Source organism: Myxocyprinus asiaticus, chromosome 8, assembly GCF_019703515.2.
Source record: "Myxocyprinus asiaticus isolate MX2 ecotype Aquarium Trade chromosome 8, UBuf_Myxa_2, whole genome shotgun sequence".
NCBI lineage: Eukaryota > Metazoa > Chordata > Actinopteri > Cypriniformes > Catostomidae > Myxocyprinus > Myxocyprinus asiaticus.
In genome coordinates this window covers 29,312,924-29,328,469 of record NC_059351.1, presented here as the reverse complement: position 1 = coordinate 29,328,469, position 15,546 = coordinate 29,312,924, and the positions used below count along the sequence as shown (strand labels likewise).

At 38.2% G+C, this 15,546-nt stretch overlaps 1 protein-coding gene across 1 annotated transcript in view; it reads left to right on the top strand.

Moving 5' to 3' along the window:
• Positions 1-15,546, top strand: part of LOC127444908 (potassium voltage-gated channel subfamily KQT member 5-like) — a 204,641-nt gene that overhangs the window by 149,979 nt on the left and 39,116 nt on the right. The window contains exons 4-8 of the mRNA XM_051704562.1: positions 4,506-4,681; positions 5,430-5,555; positions 8,275-8,385; positions 9,734-9,829; positions 12,703-12,797. Of these exons, the coding sequence (XP_051560522.1) occupies positions 4,506-4,681; positions 5,430-5,555; positions 8,275-8,385; positions 9,734-9,829; positions 12,703-12,797 (604 nt within the window). The remainder of the gene's footprint in view (positions 1-4,505; positions 4,682-5,429; positions 5,556-8,274; positions 8,386-9,733; positions 9,830-12,702; positions 12,798-15,546) is intronic.

The window sequence follows — 15,546 nt, the reverse complement described above, 5'->3', positions numbered from 1 at the left end:
GCACATCTGTGAGACACCATGAATGCAGACAGATATGTACAAATTTTGGAGCAACATATACTGCCATCCAACACCATCTTTTCCAGGGATGTCCCTGCATTTTCCAGCAGGACAACTTCAGACCACATACTGCCTGGAATACAAGTGCATGGCTGTGTGAGCATTATAAAGCACACCACATGGAAATGAAGACCCCATACAATTGTGCAGATAAAGACCTACATAATAGATGAATAGGGTAAAATTCCACTTTCTAAACTTAACAAACTTGTGTCTTCAGTGCCCAAATGCTTAATAAGTGTTATTAGAACAAATGGTGATGTTTCATAGTGAAAAACACTCGACTGTCCCAATTTATTTGGAGCGTGTTGCTATCATCTGATTTGAAATTACTGTATATATATATATATATTAAAAAAAAAATGAAATTCACAGGTTAAAACATCATATAATGTGTAGTAGTGCTTTCAATATAAAGGGAATATATCACTAATTTTTGTTTTCATTAGCATTTTTCATACTGTTCCAACTTTTTCGGAAATGGGTTTGTATATATATTATATTATATTATGCAATAGTAAAATATTTCTACCTTAAATTCTGCACACTTTAACTTTATTTTAAGGCTCTCTGATTTACTCACAAGTCCTTATTTCTCATGAAGGAAGACTTTGAGATTCTGTTTCTTGCATTTTAGCATCTCCATAGTAATAGAGTAGGTGCACATGACCACGGACATTTGCCATTACATGGTCGTTACACGAAAGTGAAACTGGAGTGCTTTGCGTTCACTATTAAATTAATAAGTGTATACCTCATTTATATTTTTGCAGGAGTTTGGCGCGAGCCTCTGTAGATGGCGCAAACATCAGAGCACTTGAGAAGTGGTTCATCTTCATGCGCTCTTAAGAGAGCTGCTCTGGTGACGTGCACGGTACGGTTCCATGACACACTCGGAGTTTAACTGAATGAGACACAAACAAGTTTTCCTGCGTGCTCATGAGACACAGCATGCAGGGAAAGATGAGACTGAATCCAGCTACTTAATCACCTGCTTTTATTCAGTAAAAGGGTCTCAGTGCTTCGACACTATGCAACTCAATGACTTGCAAGTGAAATGTTAATATTTACTAGCCAGTGGCTAATAACAGACATATTTTAGTCACGTAGCGTGAAATTTACTCGCTATGTAGAAGGCTGTGGTAACCTGTTATAACCGATATATTTTGCTCCAGTTTTTTTTTTCATGAAACCAAAGGCCAAAAGGTTTATCATAGTCAATTTTTTCACGGTACGCTAGCAGCGTGAAGAGAAGAGGACCCAAACGCTAGAGAACAAAGATGGGATTTTATTGAAAATAAATTTTTTTTTTTTACAAAACTCTCACAAGGGAGAGAAAACCGAAAACCAAACAAACAACTGAAAACATAACCAAAACTCTCACGGGGGAGAGATAAAACAAGAAACAAAAACTAACAGACAAATTAACAAACACGAATGAATAAACAAGACTAGAGAAAACACGATGACCGACTAGACAAAGTAGAGACAACAAACTGGCAAAAGGCAGAGCACACAAGGGAGAATAAGTGGGGAGAGAAATCAGGAGGGATACCGAGCAGGGCAGGTGAAGACCATAAACTAATAATCAAACAGGTAACAAGGCAAATGAGAGGGCAGGGTATCAATAAAGACAAGACACAAGGAAATGAGAACACACAAAACCAATTGCTTTCACATAACACGAGACAAAACACAAGTGCCTGGACTCAGCCACAGAGTAAATAAACCAATCCAACGGAAGTGGCTGAATCCAGATACAAGACATAAAACAGTCATAGAACACGTCAGGGCTCTGCCCCAAAGGGGAAAAACCCAAAACTAAGGGCAGAAACCTGACAAATTTTTGGAACTACACCACTTCATGTTGCCCGAAAAAATGAAACGTGCTTTGATACTAAAGGGAAACGGCTGCATCTAACATTTTTGCCTAATTGCTCATTGTTGATGTTGCATTCTGTGAATGAAGACCTTTTTAACAACAATGTATAATTACTACGTACTGTATACTGTACATGCACGGCTAATCCAGATACAAGGAAAACTTATTAAAGGTAAGAAGAACATTTCAGAGTTGTTTCCAAGTCTTCACTGAATTATTGTTAGATATGATGCATTAATTCAGTTTTGCGTGTTCGGGCAACACTGCAATTGGCATTTCACCTGCCCCTTAGTGCAGAGTACTGTAATTTTAAAAGAACATTATTAACCATTCTTTTATTTTTTCTAACCGGTAACCTTTTGAAAAGGAGGCTGTGGAACTTCTGAACCAGAACGAAAAAATTATGTTTTTGCTCAGAACTAACCGAAATGAAAAATATTTTGTTTTTAGTCCCTGCCACCAAGAGTTAATAATGTTTGTTTGAGATCATTTAATGACCATTAGGAGTGAATATTTTGATAATCAGATGTCCTACAGGACCTAAGGGTAAACTGTGTCACTAACAACTGATTAGCTGCTATACTGTATGCTTTAGGGACTGTATTTTGACAGTACTTTCATTATGGTCATTTACTTAGATTGTCGGTGGGAATTGTTGTGTTGTTTTCTAAGTGTTAAGTGTGGTTAGGAAGCTGTTTTCAGAATAAACTTATTCAGACTGTTTTTGTTTTTTTTGTTTGTTTGTTTTTTTAGTTTTAGTTTAAATTAAGTGTACATTCTCCTGTTTTATTTAACAAGTCACTAACCTCCATTAGATGGTATTTATGTGTAAAACTGATAAATTAACCCTGCCAGAGAAAGAATGGTGTTCAGATGATGAGGTGTGATATTGTTTTAGTGCAGGACAACCCTTCAGCACTTTATAGCAACACCAAGAAAGGTTGCCCCTTGTCTGTTCTCAAACGTAGTGCACCACACTGCAAAGAGAAACGAGATGTTTCAGATTAAGTCTGTCAAATCACCATCAATTAATTCTGTCATTCAGCTTGAGCCAATAACATTAACATCATATTCTGTGAAATGCTATATAATTAAATTTCTCATCTTAATCAAATAGCACAGTATATATCTTAATTCAATAATACATCATCAGTCTTGTTTTACATGATTTCATTTTTAAGGATTTGTAAAAGACAACCTTTCATGTTTTTACATTGTATTTGATAGAGTCATTCTCTGGGAATTCTCTGTATTATTAAAGCCAGGTTTGGTACACAAGTGTAACTTTTCTTGCTTAACAATTCATGATTTACCATCAAGGATGTAAAAACCTATTCCATATTCAGAATTGAGAGGATCTAAAAGTTATAATTTAAGAATCAACCACTGAAAAGCCAATATCTGTTGAGCACTAATCTAAATATTGGGAGGTCAAGTCCCACAAAGTCTGTTGTGGTTACAGCCCTGATTGATATCAAGTTGATGTCCCATATAAAAACAGTTTAAGAAATATTCACACCAACATGTTTTCAAGAGGCCTGATATTGTGTGGTGGTCTCTTTCGTGTAAAGGCCTGATGCATTTTTCATGAGTCGTCTTTCTTCTGTGCTGGAGAACAGTATCATAATTTATACATTTAGAATGCACCTCTACACCTAAATCAGCATTTTCCCTCCCAGCTCAAGACTCCCTGAAGGATTTAAGCATACATATAATGCATTGATTTGATTTAGAATGACAGACTACAGCAGAGTTTGGAGCGGCAGAGCATGGAGGCCCTCTTTTGGGAAAATTTGAGTTCATAAGCTACAAAGAATATGAGAAATTAGAAGGGGGTAAAGAAAGAGAAAGAAAATATTATTGCAGTTGAGTAGTGCCTTGGAATTGTTTGTTCTTTGAGGGTTTGATGTCGCTTCTCCAAGTGGATGTGGTTTCTGTGTGAACTTCCTGTGTCCTTCTCTTGTTCCTTCTGTCTCTTTATCCCTCTTTTCCCCTCTCCATCCACACTCTTTTCCCACAGAGTGTGGGCATGACGACAGATTGAAAATCACTCTAATTAATTCATATACACTTCAGGACTGTTCGTTTTTGCTTGGTCCTCCATGAACTTTCCTTTGAGAAGTGTAAGTTTGAGAGCTCATTTACCTCATAAATTGCATAGACACAACAGAAGACATAATTGTCTTCTAATTTACAAATTATTCATTTGCTTTTGTGCCAAGGTATACTTACAGTATACTTATTACACCAGACTCACGCCATTGGTTGAACCAATATAGCTGTGTCGGGCTTATCGGGATGCTCAAGGGGAAGTTTGTTAGTTGCAGAATGTTTTGATGGCGCCAGAGAGCCCCAGTTTTTACACTTTTCTGGGAAAACAACCAATGAATAACTTATTTGTATTATCTCTCTGCATCGTAAGCTGGGATAGTATAGAGAATCTTTTAATATTGAAAACATTTCCAAAAATGTGGATGAAAATTTTTGTAAACTTGCTACTCATGTAAAATATTTAAAATGTTATATATAAAATGTTGTATTTATTTATTCCTTTCCCCCTCAGACATTATAGTGCTGATTGCTTCTGTTGCCGTTGTTTCGGCGGGAAGCCAAAGCAACATCTTTGCAACATCTGCACTGCGAAGCTTACGTTTTTTACAGATCCTGCGAATGGTACGCATGGACCGCCGTGGAGGCACTTGGAAGCTTCTGGGATCTGTAGTTTATGCACACAGCAAAGTAAGTTTGGCAGACTTGAGGTGAATTTAAAGAAGAGTTTAAAGTAAAACATCAGTAAATGTTGAGAGATGAGGCTTTATCTTTTTTGTTATTCTGAAGTGATATTAAACTTTTAGGACCATGCATTATTTTCTTTAGGTAAACATGTGAAGCAGAATATGACTCAGACACATGGGATTGCATTTGTGGATGATAGACAAATCCATCTCTAATGGATTCATGCCTCCAAATTAAGAAAAACATTCAGATAAGAGATTAATATGAGACAGTCAAACCAATACAAATACTCTGAGAATTAATGAGAGGGCACTGGGAATATGGTGAAAATAGTAACCCCACATTTGGATCTATTCCAGTGTTTTCACTCACAGAACTACATGGTTAATCAAATTTGTGTGGGGTCAAAATGAAAACATTTCAGCCTATGCTTTCAACTCACATTCAGAGTACTTTACCATCAGTTGCTGTTGTATATTGTCTTTGTGTTCTATATTTACTGGAGGTTATATCCAATTATCACATCTATAAAAAAAAAAAAATCATCATTTAGAATGATGTGCCTTTGGTCTTGTTGCCTTGGATAAAAAACACCTGAATCATTTAAAAGCATGATTTTAACTATCACTAAAATAACTCTGTAGCCAAAACGTGTCTTGAAAGGTGTCAGATCCATCTGCCCTGCTGTACAGATATTTGCCACTACTGTGTTCCTCTGAATGTCCTCAGCATTTGCTTCTGTGTTCAATAGGAATTGGTCACAGCCTGGTACATTGGGTTCCTTGTGCTAATCTTTTCCTCTTTCCTGGTCTATCTGGTGGAGAAAGAGTTCAATAAAGACTTTGCCACCTATGCTGATGCATTATGGTGGGGCACGGTGAGTCTCCACATCCCTCATATCTACAACATAGAGAGACATGAGCTTCACAAAGCAGGTGCTTCTATTAAGGCATGTAATTCTTCAGTCATTTCCCTCATTCTTTGTTTGGGCAATATTACTGGAAAATTGCAATAGTTTCAGTTTTATATAATCAGTGATATCACATTTCAGCAATATTTTCAGGCTAACCCTTTTTCGTTCAGCCCTTTTATCATTGCCCTCCACCTTGTTTGGGAAATTGAAACCTTTTCCATGTAGGTTATGCTCAGGCTCATTATAGATTCCATTTTCATGCAGATATAAAGTAATGGTACAAAATGACTTGTGCCATTTCTGGTCACGCTTGGAGGCCCCTTATGGAGTTGCTAAATCAAAAGGAATCGCTGTCTGCCTCATTCAGGCTGTTTCAACCCAGAAAGAAAAGACAAAGGCCACTTATACACAGAAGAGAGGAGATACACATACAGGGCCCTATTTTAAGAGCACAAAGTTCAGCGCTATACGATATGTCATACATGCAAAGTCAGTGGGCATGGTCATGAAGTTTTGGTATTTTCTTGCAAGCATGCGCTAAGTCTAGGCGCAAGTGGGTTTGACAAAATTGACCTTTTTCACACTCTGAGTTTTGGAATGCAGAAGTAAATATTTGCAGGGTAAATTTCGACAGTGGTGAATGGGAGTGAATGGGAGATCACAGCCAATGTTATTTTCACTTACCCATTTGCTCCAAGACCAAAAGAAAAAATCCACTATTATGTTTGACTGACTTTCCAGAAGAGGAAAAAAAATAGAGAGCGGTGGATTAAGACAGTACAATGGGAAAAGATGCCAAATTTACTGTCGCTCTCTCAGCAGCTGTCATCGAAACCCCCTTGCAGCTGTGGTAATTCGTTTTTTAAAACTAATTCCAGGGTAATATAACAAAAAGCGTAATTTTCTAAATTTACATTCAGTATTTAAAAAATTTATAATATAAAAAATTTACGCTGCTAAATAAGGTGGAAACGCGTCATCACGGTCTGTGAAAAAGGTCTATTGTGCGCTCAAAGCAATAATGGACTGAGTCAAATTTAAATCTCCGGTTATTCTGCCGTCTGTGTTCTATTATGTAGTCCATTCCCTATCAAGCACCTTCGATATAAGCAAAGACAGCACATTCATAAGGATTTGGAAGTGTAAATTGGCTGTATGCAATTAATTAGAAGAATAGAAATATGGATTTTTGTTCTTTTGTGCATCCTTGTTGAGGGTTTGACATATTTGTGGTGACATGCTCCTTTTATACACATGGAAAATGTGGCTTTTGTCAGGACTTGAGTGTAGACTTAAATTGAAGAGAATGTAAGTATTATTAATCATATTGATCTTCTGACACACAAATCATGGCTATGATAACAGTGATTGTAATGGCCTTCCAGTTTAGATTATGGATCCAGAGATTTTTTTTTGCATGCATGCATGCATTTTACTTTTATTAGTCGATTTTGCTTTAAAAATTCAATTCATTTATTAAAACACAAAAAACATAAACCAAAACTATTTCTAAATTCAATTACCTTTCATAATAAATGAAAATATAATTTAAATAACAAAATAATGAAGTGGTCAAAAAAAAAAAAAAAACGTAACCACCTCCCCAAATCCAAACATTTTACCCTCTCCAACTTCTTCCACCAGCCCATTTTGAAGTGACTTTAAAATCACTCTACGACAACAGGTGTAAAAACACCAATTCAAATTAGATCATAAATACAATTGTAAATATAAACAAAATAATGATAATTATAATCGAAAAATAAACCATGACCACTAGAAAGGTTGGCTTCAACAGTGATTGTCATGGACATTATTTGATGTTTCACTATATTTTCAGAGTTTGGACATGAACTTTATTAACATCTGCTGGTGAAAAATCCACACTGCAAATGCAAGAACTGAGCTTAGACTTTGCACTGAAAACAGATGTGGTTTGAAACCAGACTGAAACGTTTTAGCACAATGACCTATTTCTCAGGAAAATAGCAAACTGCACTTTGCGCCACGTTATTTAACATAAAATACACCCCCAGTTTGCATGCATTCACCCATAGATAGCACAAACACTCCTACCCACAGCCACTTGCGCTTTGCACGCACCAAAATTGCCCTTAGAATAAATGCTTTCATGAAAATTAGATAAGGTGCTGGGCACTGTCGTTGCACATTGCGCTGCGCCTAGCACAGTCACGAAAATAGAATGCACCGACAAATATGTAGTGTCCTTTAGCTTGAAAAATAACACACAGGTATTCACACACACAATGGAAATTCATTATTATAATAGCTTCTTTGTAAGTTATCTAATAGGTCCTCATGTGCATCTTGGCAAATCTTTTATCAACCATCTAAATAATTAATAGGATCAAAAGGAAAGTCATGCAGTACACAGATGCAAAAATACAAACTATATGGATAGGTACTGCCCTTCAAAGGCAAAACACAATAACTACACTAAATGAAAATTGTTTCGAAGTTTTTTGATTGTCCAGTCAAATGTGTTGTACATACAGACATGGTAAAGCAGTTATTAGATAAATACATAAATCTGTACGTAGTTGAGCCAAGCCCACCGGTCACAGGACAAATCTGGTCATAACTCAATTTTGACAAAATGTGTAGTTACTGGGTTTGTCTTTGCATGGCATCATATTTACCCTCCTTGTGCTTTTTTGATTAGATCACCCTCACTACGATTGGTTATGGAGATAAGACTCCTAAAACCTGGACTGGACGAATGCTCTCTGCTGGTTTCGCCCTGCTCGGGATTTCTTTCTTCACTCTGCCTGCGGTAAATATGACACGCACCAAAACACTTTCATACATATCGCAATGCTTATTTTTTACACACACTAACCAACAAACATAATATATACAAAATGCACATGTGTGTTTTACTACTTACAAATTCAGTGTTTGTACATGTTGTCGCCTCTCCAGACACAACACTGGACCGTAATGTAAATATTAGCAAATTGAGACTGTTCTTGTGGTTTTTGTGCTTGCTCTAAACAGTGAAATGTTGTCCTTTGGTAGCTGAATTTTGATTAAGCAGACTTTTATTTGGTGTCTCTGTGGGAAAACATTGGAGGCACATTATAAAGAGCAATAGCCCACATGCTGTCAGTTTCCACAACAATGAAACAATTTACAACAGCGTGTCCCACTGAAAACGTTTAGACGTGCTCCTCCCGTGAACATTGATGGAGGAGAATGGGTTGGCTGACGCCACAATAGGGGCCCCCCTGGGAGTTGTGGGCCCCTGGGCTTCAGCCCATGTAAGCCCATGTGTTAAAGCACCCCTGGGTGTGGCCCCCACAAAGCCCGGATCTCAACATCATTGAGTAAGTCTGGGATTACATAACGAGACAGATGCAAATTAGACAGCCTAAATACATAGAACTGTGGCAAGTTCTCCAATATGTTTGGAACAACCTATCTGCCAAAAACCTTGAAAAACTGCATGCAAGTGTACCGAGGAGAAGTGGTGCTGTTTTGAAGGCATAGTGTGGTCACACCAAATATTGATATTTTTTACTGCATTTTGTATGAAGTTAATTGATAAATTAAAATGATTCATATCATTATTTTTGAAAATATACTCACTATACAGTACAACATTTTTCACAACTGCCTAAAAGTTTTGCACAGTACTAATATATATATATATATATATATATATATATATATATATATATATATATATATATATATATTATATTATATTCAAACATAGTAAATTATATGAGTGCAAATATTTTTATGTGCAATAAATCAGTCTCTGTAGTGTGATTATGGATATAGTATGTGCAAAGTGTATGTTGTTCAAAAGTAGGATAAGGGGGAAGTCACATTCGTGGAATGAGAAACTGTCACACAGTTGAGTGGGTGAGGGGATTAGCAGGGTGAAAGTCAAATAAGTCTAATGGATTGTGGGAAAAACACTTCCTTAATCTGGTGGCTTTGGAGCTGATACATAAGCATAAAATAGAGTATATGGTGTAATTTTCGAAAGTCACATTTGTAATTTCTTTTACAACCAAAGGACAAATGCTTCATCACTTCATGAATTTGTTTCCTAGAGCCCATTGTCCAGATCCTATTGATAGTGACATGGCTCCACTGCACTTGCTTTGCAGGGTATTCTTGGCTCAGGTTTTGCTCTGAAGGTACAAGAACAGCACAGACAGAAGCACTTTGAGAAGAGAAGGAACCCTGCTGCCTGCCTCATACAGGTCAGACTGAAGAGCTTTCACATTTTGCCTTTACATTCTTAGCTACATTTAATTGATGGTATTGTACAGTATTTTGTGACAGAGAATTTAATGGAAATCTTGGGGAAACGTCATGCCTCTGAGTAGGGTGCCCTATTGCTCATATTCCCATATATTTATGTATCTGTGATTGATGCATATACAGTACAGTATGCACCAAAATGGTCTTTGTTGCCTGATCAATATTTTATGAGATGGCTGAGGTTGTGCATGGTCTTATCTAAAGTGATTTTATTTGTGAGGGCAGCCAATGTCTCGCTAGTTTAGACATGGCAAGATTTGGATTTGACACCAGCGATTAAGAGTCTGCTGCAGTAGTCGTCTTGTTTGTAAACATGTCCTGCTCTCAAACTTGTGGCTACATATACACTGAACCCTTCAAACTGTGTGTGTGTGTGTGTGTGGGGGGGGGGGGGGGGTGTATTACGAGGACATTTTTTTAGGTTACAAACTGGTGATTACAAGGGTATTATGTTATAAATGTGGTTTATGAGGGTATTTTTAGTGTCCCCATAATTCAAATCACTTAAAAAAAAAAAACAAACAAACAAAAAAACATACTAAACTATGTTTTTTTTTTTTTTTTTTTTTGAAAATGTAAAAATGCAGAAAGTTTTTTGTGAGGCTAAGGTTTAGGGGTAGGGTTAGGGGATAGAATCTATAGTATAAAAAGTATAAAAATCATTATGTCTATAGAGAGTCCTCATAAGGATATCCGCACCAACGTGTGTGTGTGTGTGTGTGTGTGTGTAGAGAGAGAGAGAGAGAGAGAGAGAGAGAGAGAGAGAGAGAGAGAAAGATGATAAAACCTACCTTTGGAGACATCCTCATTTTGGGGGGAAAAAAAGAATCATTAATACAGGAAATTCTAAAATAAGTTCTGAAAATGCCAAATAATATTAATAATCTTTTAGCGGTAGGTTTATGTTTAGTCTGTAGTGCCAAACAGGTCTCATGACAAGTAGCAATACACTGATTCTTGAGATAAGGGACAAAACAGGTTTTAAATATATACAGTATACTAAATATATTTTAAATGGTTATATTTGAAGACAAAGACCTCAGCTAATGAACAGTTTTTTTGTAAAAACACTTTATTCACTTCATAACTTAATAATCATACTGTCATTTGTGTCAACTCCATCAGTCACACTAAAAAGCATTCTATTTTAATTTGCTCTAATAATGGCGTTCAGTAAAGAAGTTATGTGATCAAATACATGCTTTAAAAAAAACCCTCTGTTTTCACACTCACACAAAATTGAATATTTTTTTCATCTTAACCATGTGCTGTACACTTAAAAGTTAAAGCTGCCTCTACAACCTAAGCTGAAATGCCAAAATGATCCCACAATTCTAACAGAAATTATCATAATGGCAATGATGGAGTTGACATGTTGAAGCTATGACCGGAGAGTTAAACATTATTTGTTTAAAATATAAAAAAATATAAAACTTACCAGACCATATGTCCTACTATTGCATCCAACATGAGCAGAAAGTGATAGGGTATTCACAGTTATAGCTGACCATGACATTGTCTGATTTATTCAGGATAAAAAAAAAATCTGACAGAGTTGACGCAAAGTGAGGATAGATCCCTGCCTTTCATTTGATACTTATATTGATAAATTTGTTGAATTTTTTAAACACTTTGTTTGGCAGTTTAACATTGTGACCTTGCTGAGGACAGGTTCAGTTACATGTGCTTCCAAGTATAGAGCATGCATTTAAAAAAATTCTAATTAAATTATTTAAACATATAATAATATAATGTGAAGAGTATACATATTTTCTTTAGATTTAACTTTTTCAGTATTTTTATTATTATGAATTTCTTGATTTTAACACTTTTGTATGTAGGATATGTTTTGTCCCTTATCTCTAGAATCAGTGAATAATAGTATGTGAAGGTAAAATTAAAAAGAAATTAGATGAGCTGACTTACTCCATAGAGAAAAATAAACAATCCAACAAACAATATTATGATTTTTCCTAAGTTCAACCTCTAATGTAAACCAATTTGTAAAGTCCTAAACCTAACCATTATTTTAATAGGAAAATGACTTTTGTGTACCACAGTAAAAAATAAAACATTGGGTTTCGAATAAGATGAGAGAAACATATTAAGGTTTATTGACATACACTACCGGTCAAAACTTTTGATCGGTAGTGTACATCAGTCACTTGTATTTCATAAATAAATATGGAATGAGTAACCAAATTTATTGACAGATGTCCCCTTTCTTAAAAAGAAAATGTTGGATGAGAGGCTAGCCAAAATGTGATGCCTGTATTTTAAAGATTTGAAGTTCTGTTTGTTGATTGGTTGGTCTCTATGGAAATAAAAGTCAACCATTTTCATGAGTCAAGTCATTTTACAATTTTGCATTCTCATACAAATTTTGTCCAAGTTGTCATGAGACTATGTTGGCAGTATTTACAGTATAATTAGCTTTATAAAAAAAGCAATAGAAGTCTAAGGTATGTCCTCATTAAGATAGCTAAGTGGATGTGTTTTGTGCTTTTCTGTGTTTTGTGCGTTTTACTCTCCCTTACCTGCATAAGGCTGCGTGGCGATATTACTCCACTGACGCTAGTCATCCTTACCTTGAGGCCACTTGGCGTCACTATGAGTCTACAATCCCTGTGCACAGGCATGTATGGGTGCCTGCTTTGACCCAAAAAAAAAAAAAAAAACATTTGTTTTTCTACTAATCTGCTTTTTCCTTTTTTTTTCTTTTTTTTTCACATTTCTTCTCTACCGCCCTTTTCCTTTTTTACTCTTTTACTCTTCTTCCTTTATCCCTTTTTTTTTTTTTTTTTGCATGTAGTGTGTGTGGCGTAGCTATGCGGCTGATGAGAACTCGGTTTCCGTTGCTACCTGGAAGCCTCATTTGAAGGCGTTGCATACCTGCAGTCCTACAAAGTAGGTACAAACCCCTGGCAGCAGCTCTTTTATTTCCTGTCTGTTCATCTGTGGCAGAGGGCAACTTGTCTCTTATGTTCATTGGATTGTTTGATTTCCCCACATACATTTTTTTGTGCGTATGTCCCACACATTTCACTCTCCAATTCATTTCAACATTCAAACTATTTTATGTCCATTATGCATTTAGCTAATGAAAATTAGTTCACAGCCATCCAAGAGAATCAGTGTAGTCCCGGCTCTGTTGTTACAGACAATAGTGGGTCTGATGTAGGTCTAGCTGTCCTTTAAAACACCTGATTGCAGTCTTTCCCTCAGAGAGAAAGGGAAAAAGGCAAAGTGAGTGGAAAGTAACAACTCTATCCATTACACATTTATGCCCACTTTCTGTGTAATAATAGCCCAATCAGGGATGACGTGAATATGTATTAGTGCTCTGTCTTGGCAAATTGTATCAGCAGCAATTGAAATGTTAACTGATTAAGAAAAAGACCACTACCCCATCTTCCATATGTTCTTATATCACTTAAAGGAATAGTTCACCCAAAAATGAAAATTTGCTGATAATTTACTCACCCTTAGGCCATCCAAGATGTACACTACCGGTCAAAAGTTTTGAAACACTTACTCTTTCTTTATTATAGTTTTATTTTATTTATTTATTTATTTATTTTTTCATATTTTAGAATAATAGTAAAGTCATCAAAATTTCCTGGTTACTTTTGTAACCTCCGTTCCCTGATGGAGGGAACGAGTCGTTGTGTCGATGTAGTGACACTAGGGGTCACTCTTGGGAGCCCCAAACACTATGCTTTTTTGAAAAAGGCCAATGAGAATTGGCGAGTGGAATTTGCATGCCACTCCCCTGGACATATGGGTATAAAAGGAGCTGGTATGCAACCACTCATTCAGGTTTTGTGCTGAGGAGCCGTGACCAGGTCCCGGCCATTTCAGTGGGTAGTTCAGCGTTGTGGCAAGAGGGACACAACGTCTCGTTCCCTCCATCAGGGAACAGAGGTTACGAAAGTAACCAGGACGTTCCCTATCTGTCACTCACTCGACGTTGTGTCGATGTAGTGACACTAGGGGTCCCTATACAAAACGCCACAACTAGCTGAACTGTGTTACGTGAACTGTCGGTGTGTGAAGGGCAGACTGCTGTGTGCCTCGTAGCCAGCGCACCAGGCCGTCACGTAACCTCCCCCAACACTTTTATGAGCGTTGAACGGTCCATTAGGAACAAGTCGGCTGCCCAACTATAGGGAGAGGCTAGCCCAGCTGAGGCCTCTTTTCCCTCTCTTTTCTCCCCAAAAAGAGTGGAATTTGTTAACTGACTGGGAGCCATAAATGTCTGCATCGGGGGGTGTCCCTCCCAAGGGGAAGACACTGCGGAGACCACACCCCACCCCAAAAGGGGGGGGGGTATTTTGAGTGGAATACATCACATGGTCTTACCGAGTCTTGTCGGAAGTATGTCATGTGGAGAGGTCCCATGGTAGGTCCTACCCGAAGGGGAAGGAGTTTCTACAGAGCATGGTGACCAGGGGCAGAGGGGCCTCTGCCCAAGGAAGATGCAGTTTGCCATCAGGGAAACCAGTTTGCCGTCCCTCAAGCAGGAAGGAAAGCACTGATCCGACTGCACATCTCTAGGGGTCTTCGCGTCAGGAAGAACACCACTTAGCGAACAGTCGCCACTTCAAGGCATACAGGCACCTCATAGAGGGAGCCCTAGCCTGAGTGATCATGTGGTAGGCCACTTAGGTCTTCCACGTCCCGTCCAGGGGCCAGACGTGGAGATTCAAGACATGGAGATTCGCGGGTGCCAGATGGTGCCCCGCCCGGGAAAGCATGTCCATCATTTCTGCGTGGGCCTGAGACTGGGCGACCATTCCCGAAGGAGGAAGCCCAGTCGAAGCCTCTGCGTCCGACTGGACGAGCCCGCTCTCCAATGCTGAGCTTGATAACTCGTCTTCTTCCCGGGCTCCAAACGAGAGGTCGAACTCACCCTGAGACGAGCCAGCAATCTCGTCCGAGCGCCCGACCGGGGCAAGCGAGCATGCTGGGGAATGGCGGAGGTGGTCCCATTGAGGTCCCCAAATTGCCCCCAGTGCTAACCGGCACGGCTTCATACCCGTAGGTAGAAGGACCGAGGCGGAGAACCGCTGGGGTGGCTTGCTTTCTTATGAATGCAAGCCGCGACCGTAACATTGCCATGGTCATGTTCTCGCACTGAGGACAAGACCCATCCACGAACAATGTCTCCGCGTGGGCAGCGCCCAGACACATAAGACAGCGATCGTGGCCGTCAGAAGCGGAGAGATAACGACCGCAACCAGGAATAACACACAAACGGAAAGTCATCTTTAAAAAGACGTTCTGTGTGTGCCACTCTTTTAGAAAGAAAATATACTCTTTTTAGAATATACTCTTTTAGTTGTTTCTGCCGAAGCGCCCAGGGGCGTTCTCTGTACTCCACGGGTGCAGAGGGGGAGAAGCCGCTGAAATGCATTGTAGAATCCAGCAGATGAGGTGAATGAACTTCGTGGATGAATTCAGCTTCAATTAATAGAACTGCTCTGCTCCGAAGAGAAAATCTGAATGAGTGGTTGCATACCAGCTCCTTTTATACCCGTATGTCTGGAGGAGTGGCAAATTCCACTCGTCAATTCTCATTTTCATTTTTTCAAAAAATCAGAGGTGTTTGGGGCTCTCAAGAGTGACCCCTAGTGTCACTACATCGACACAACGT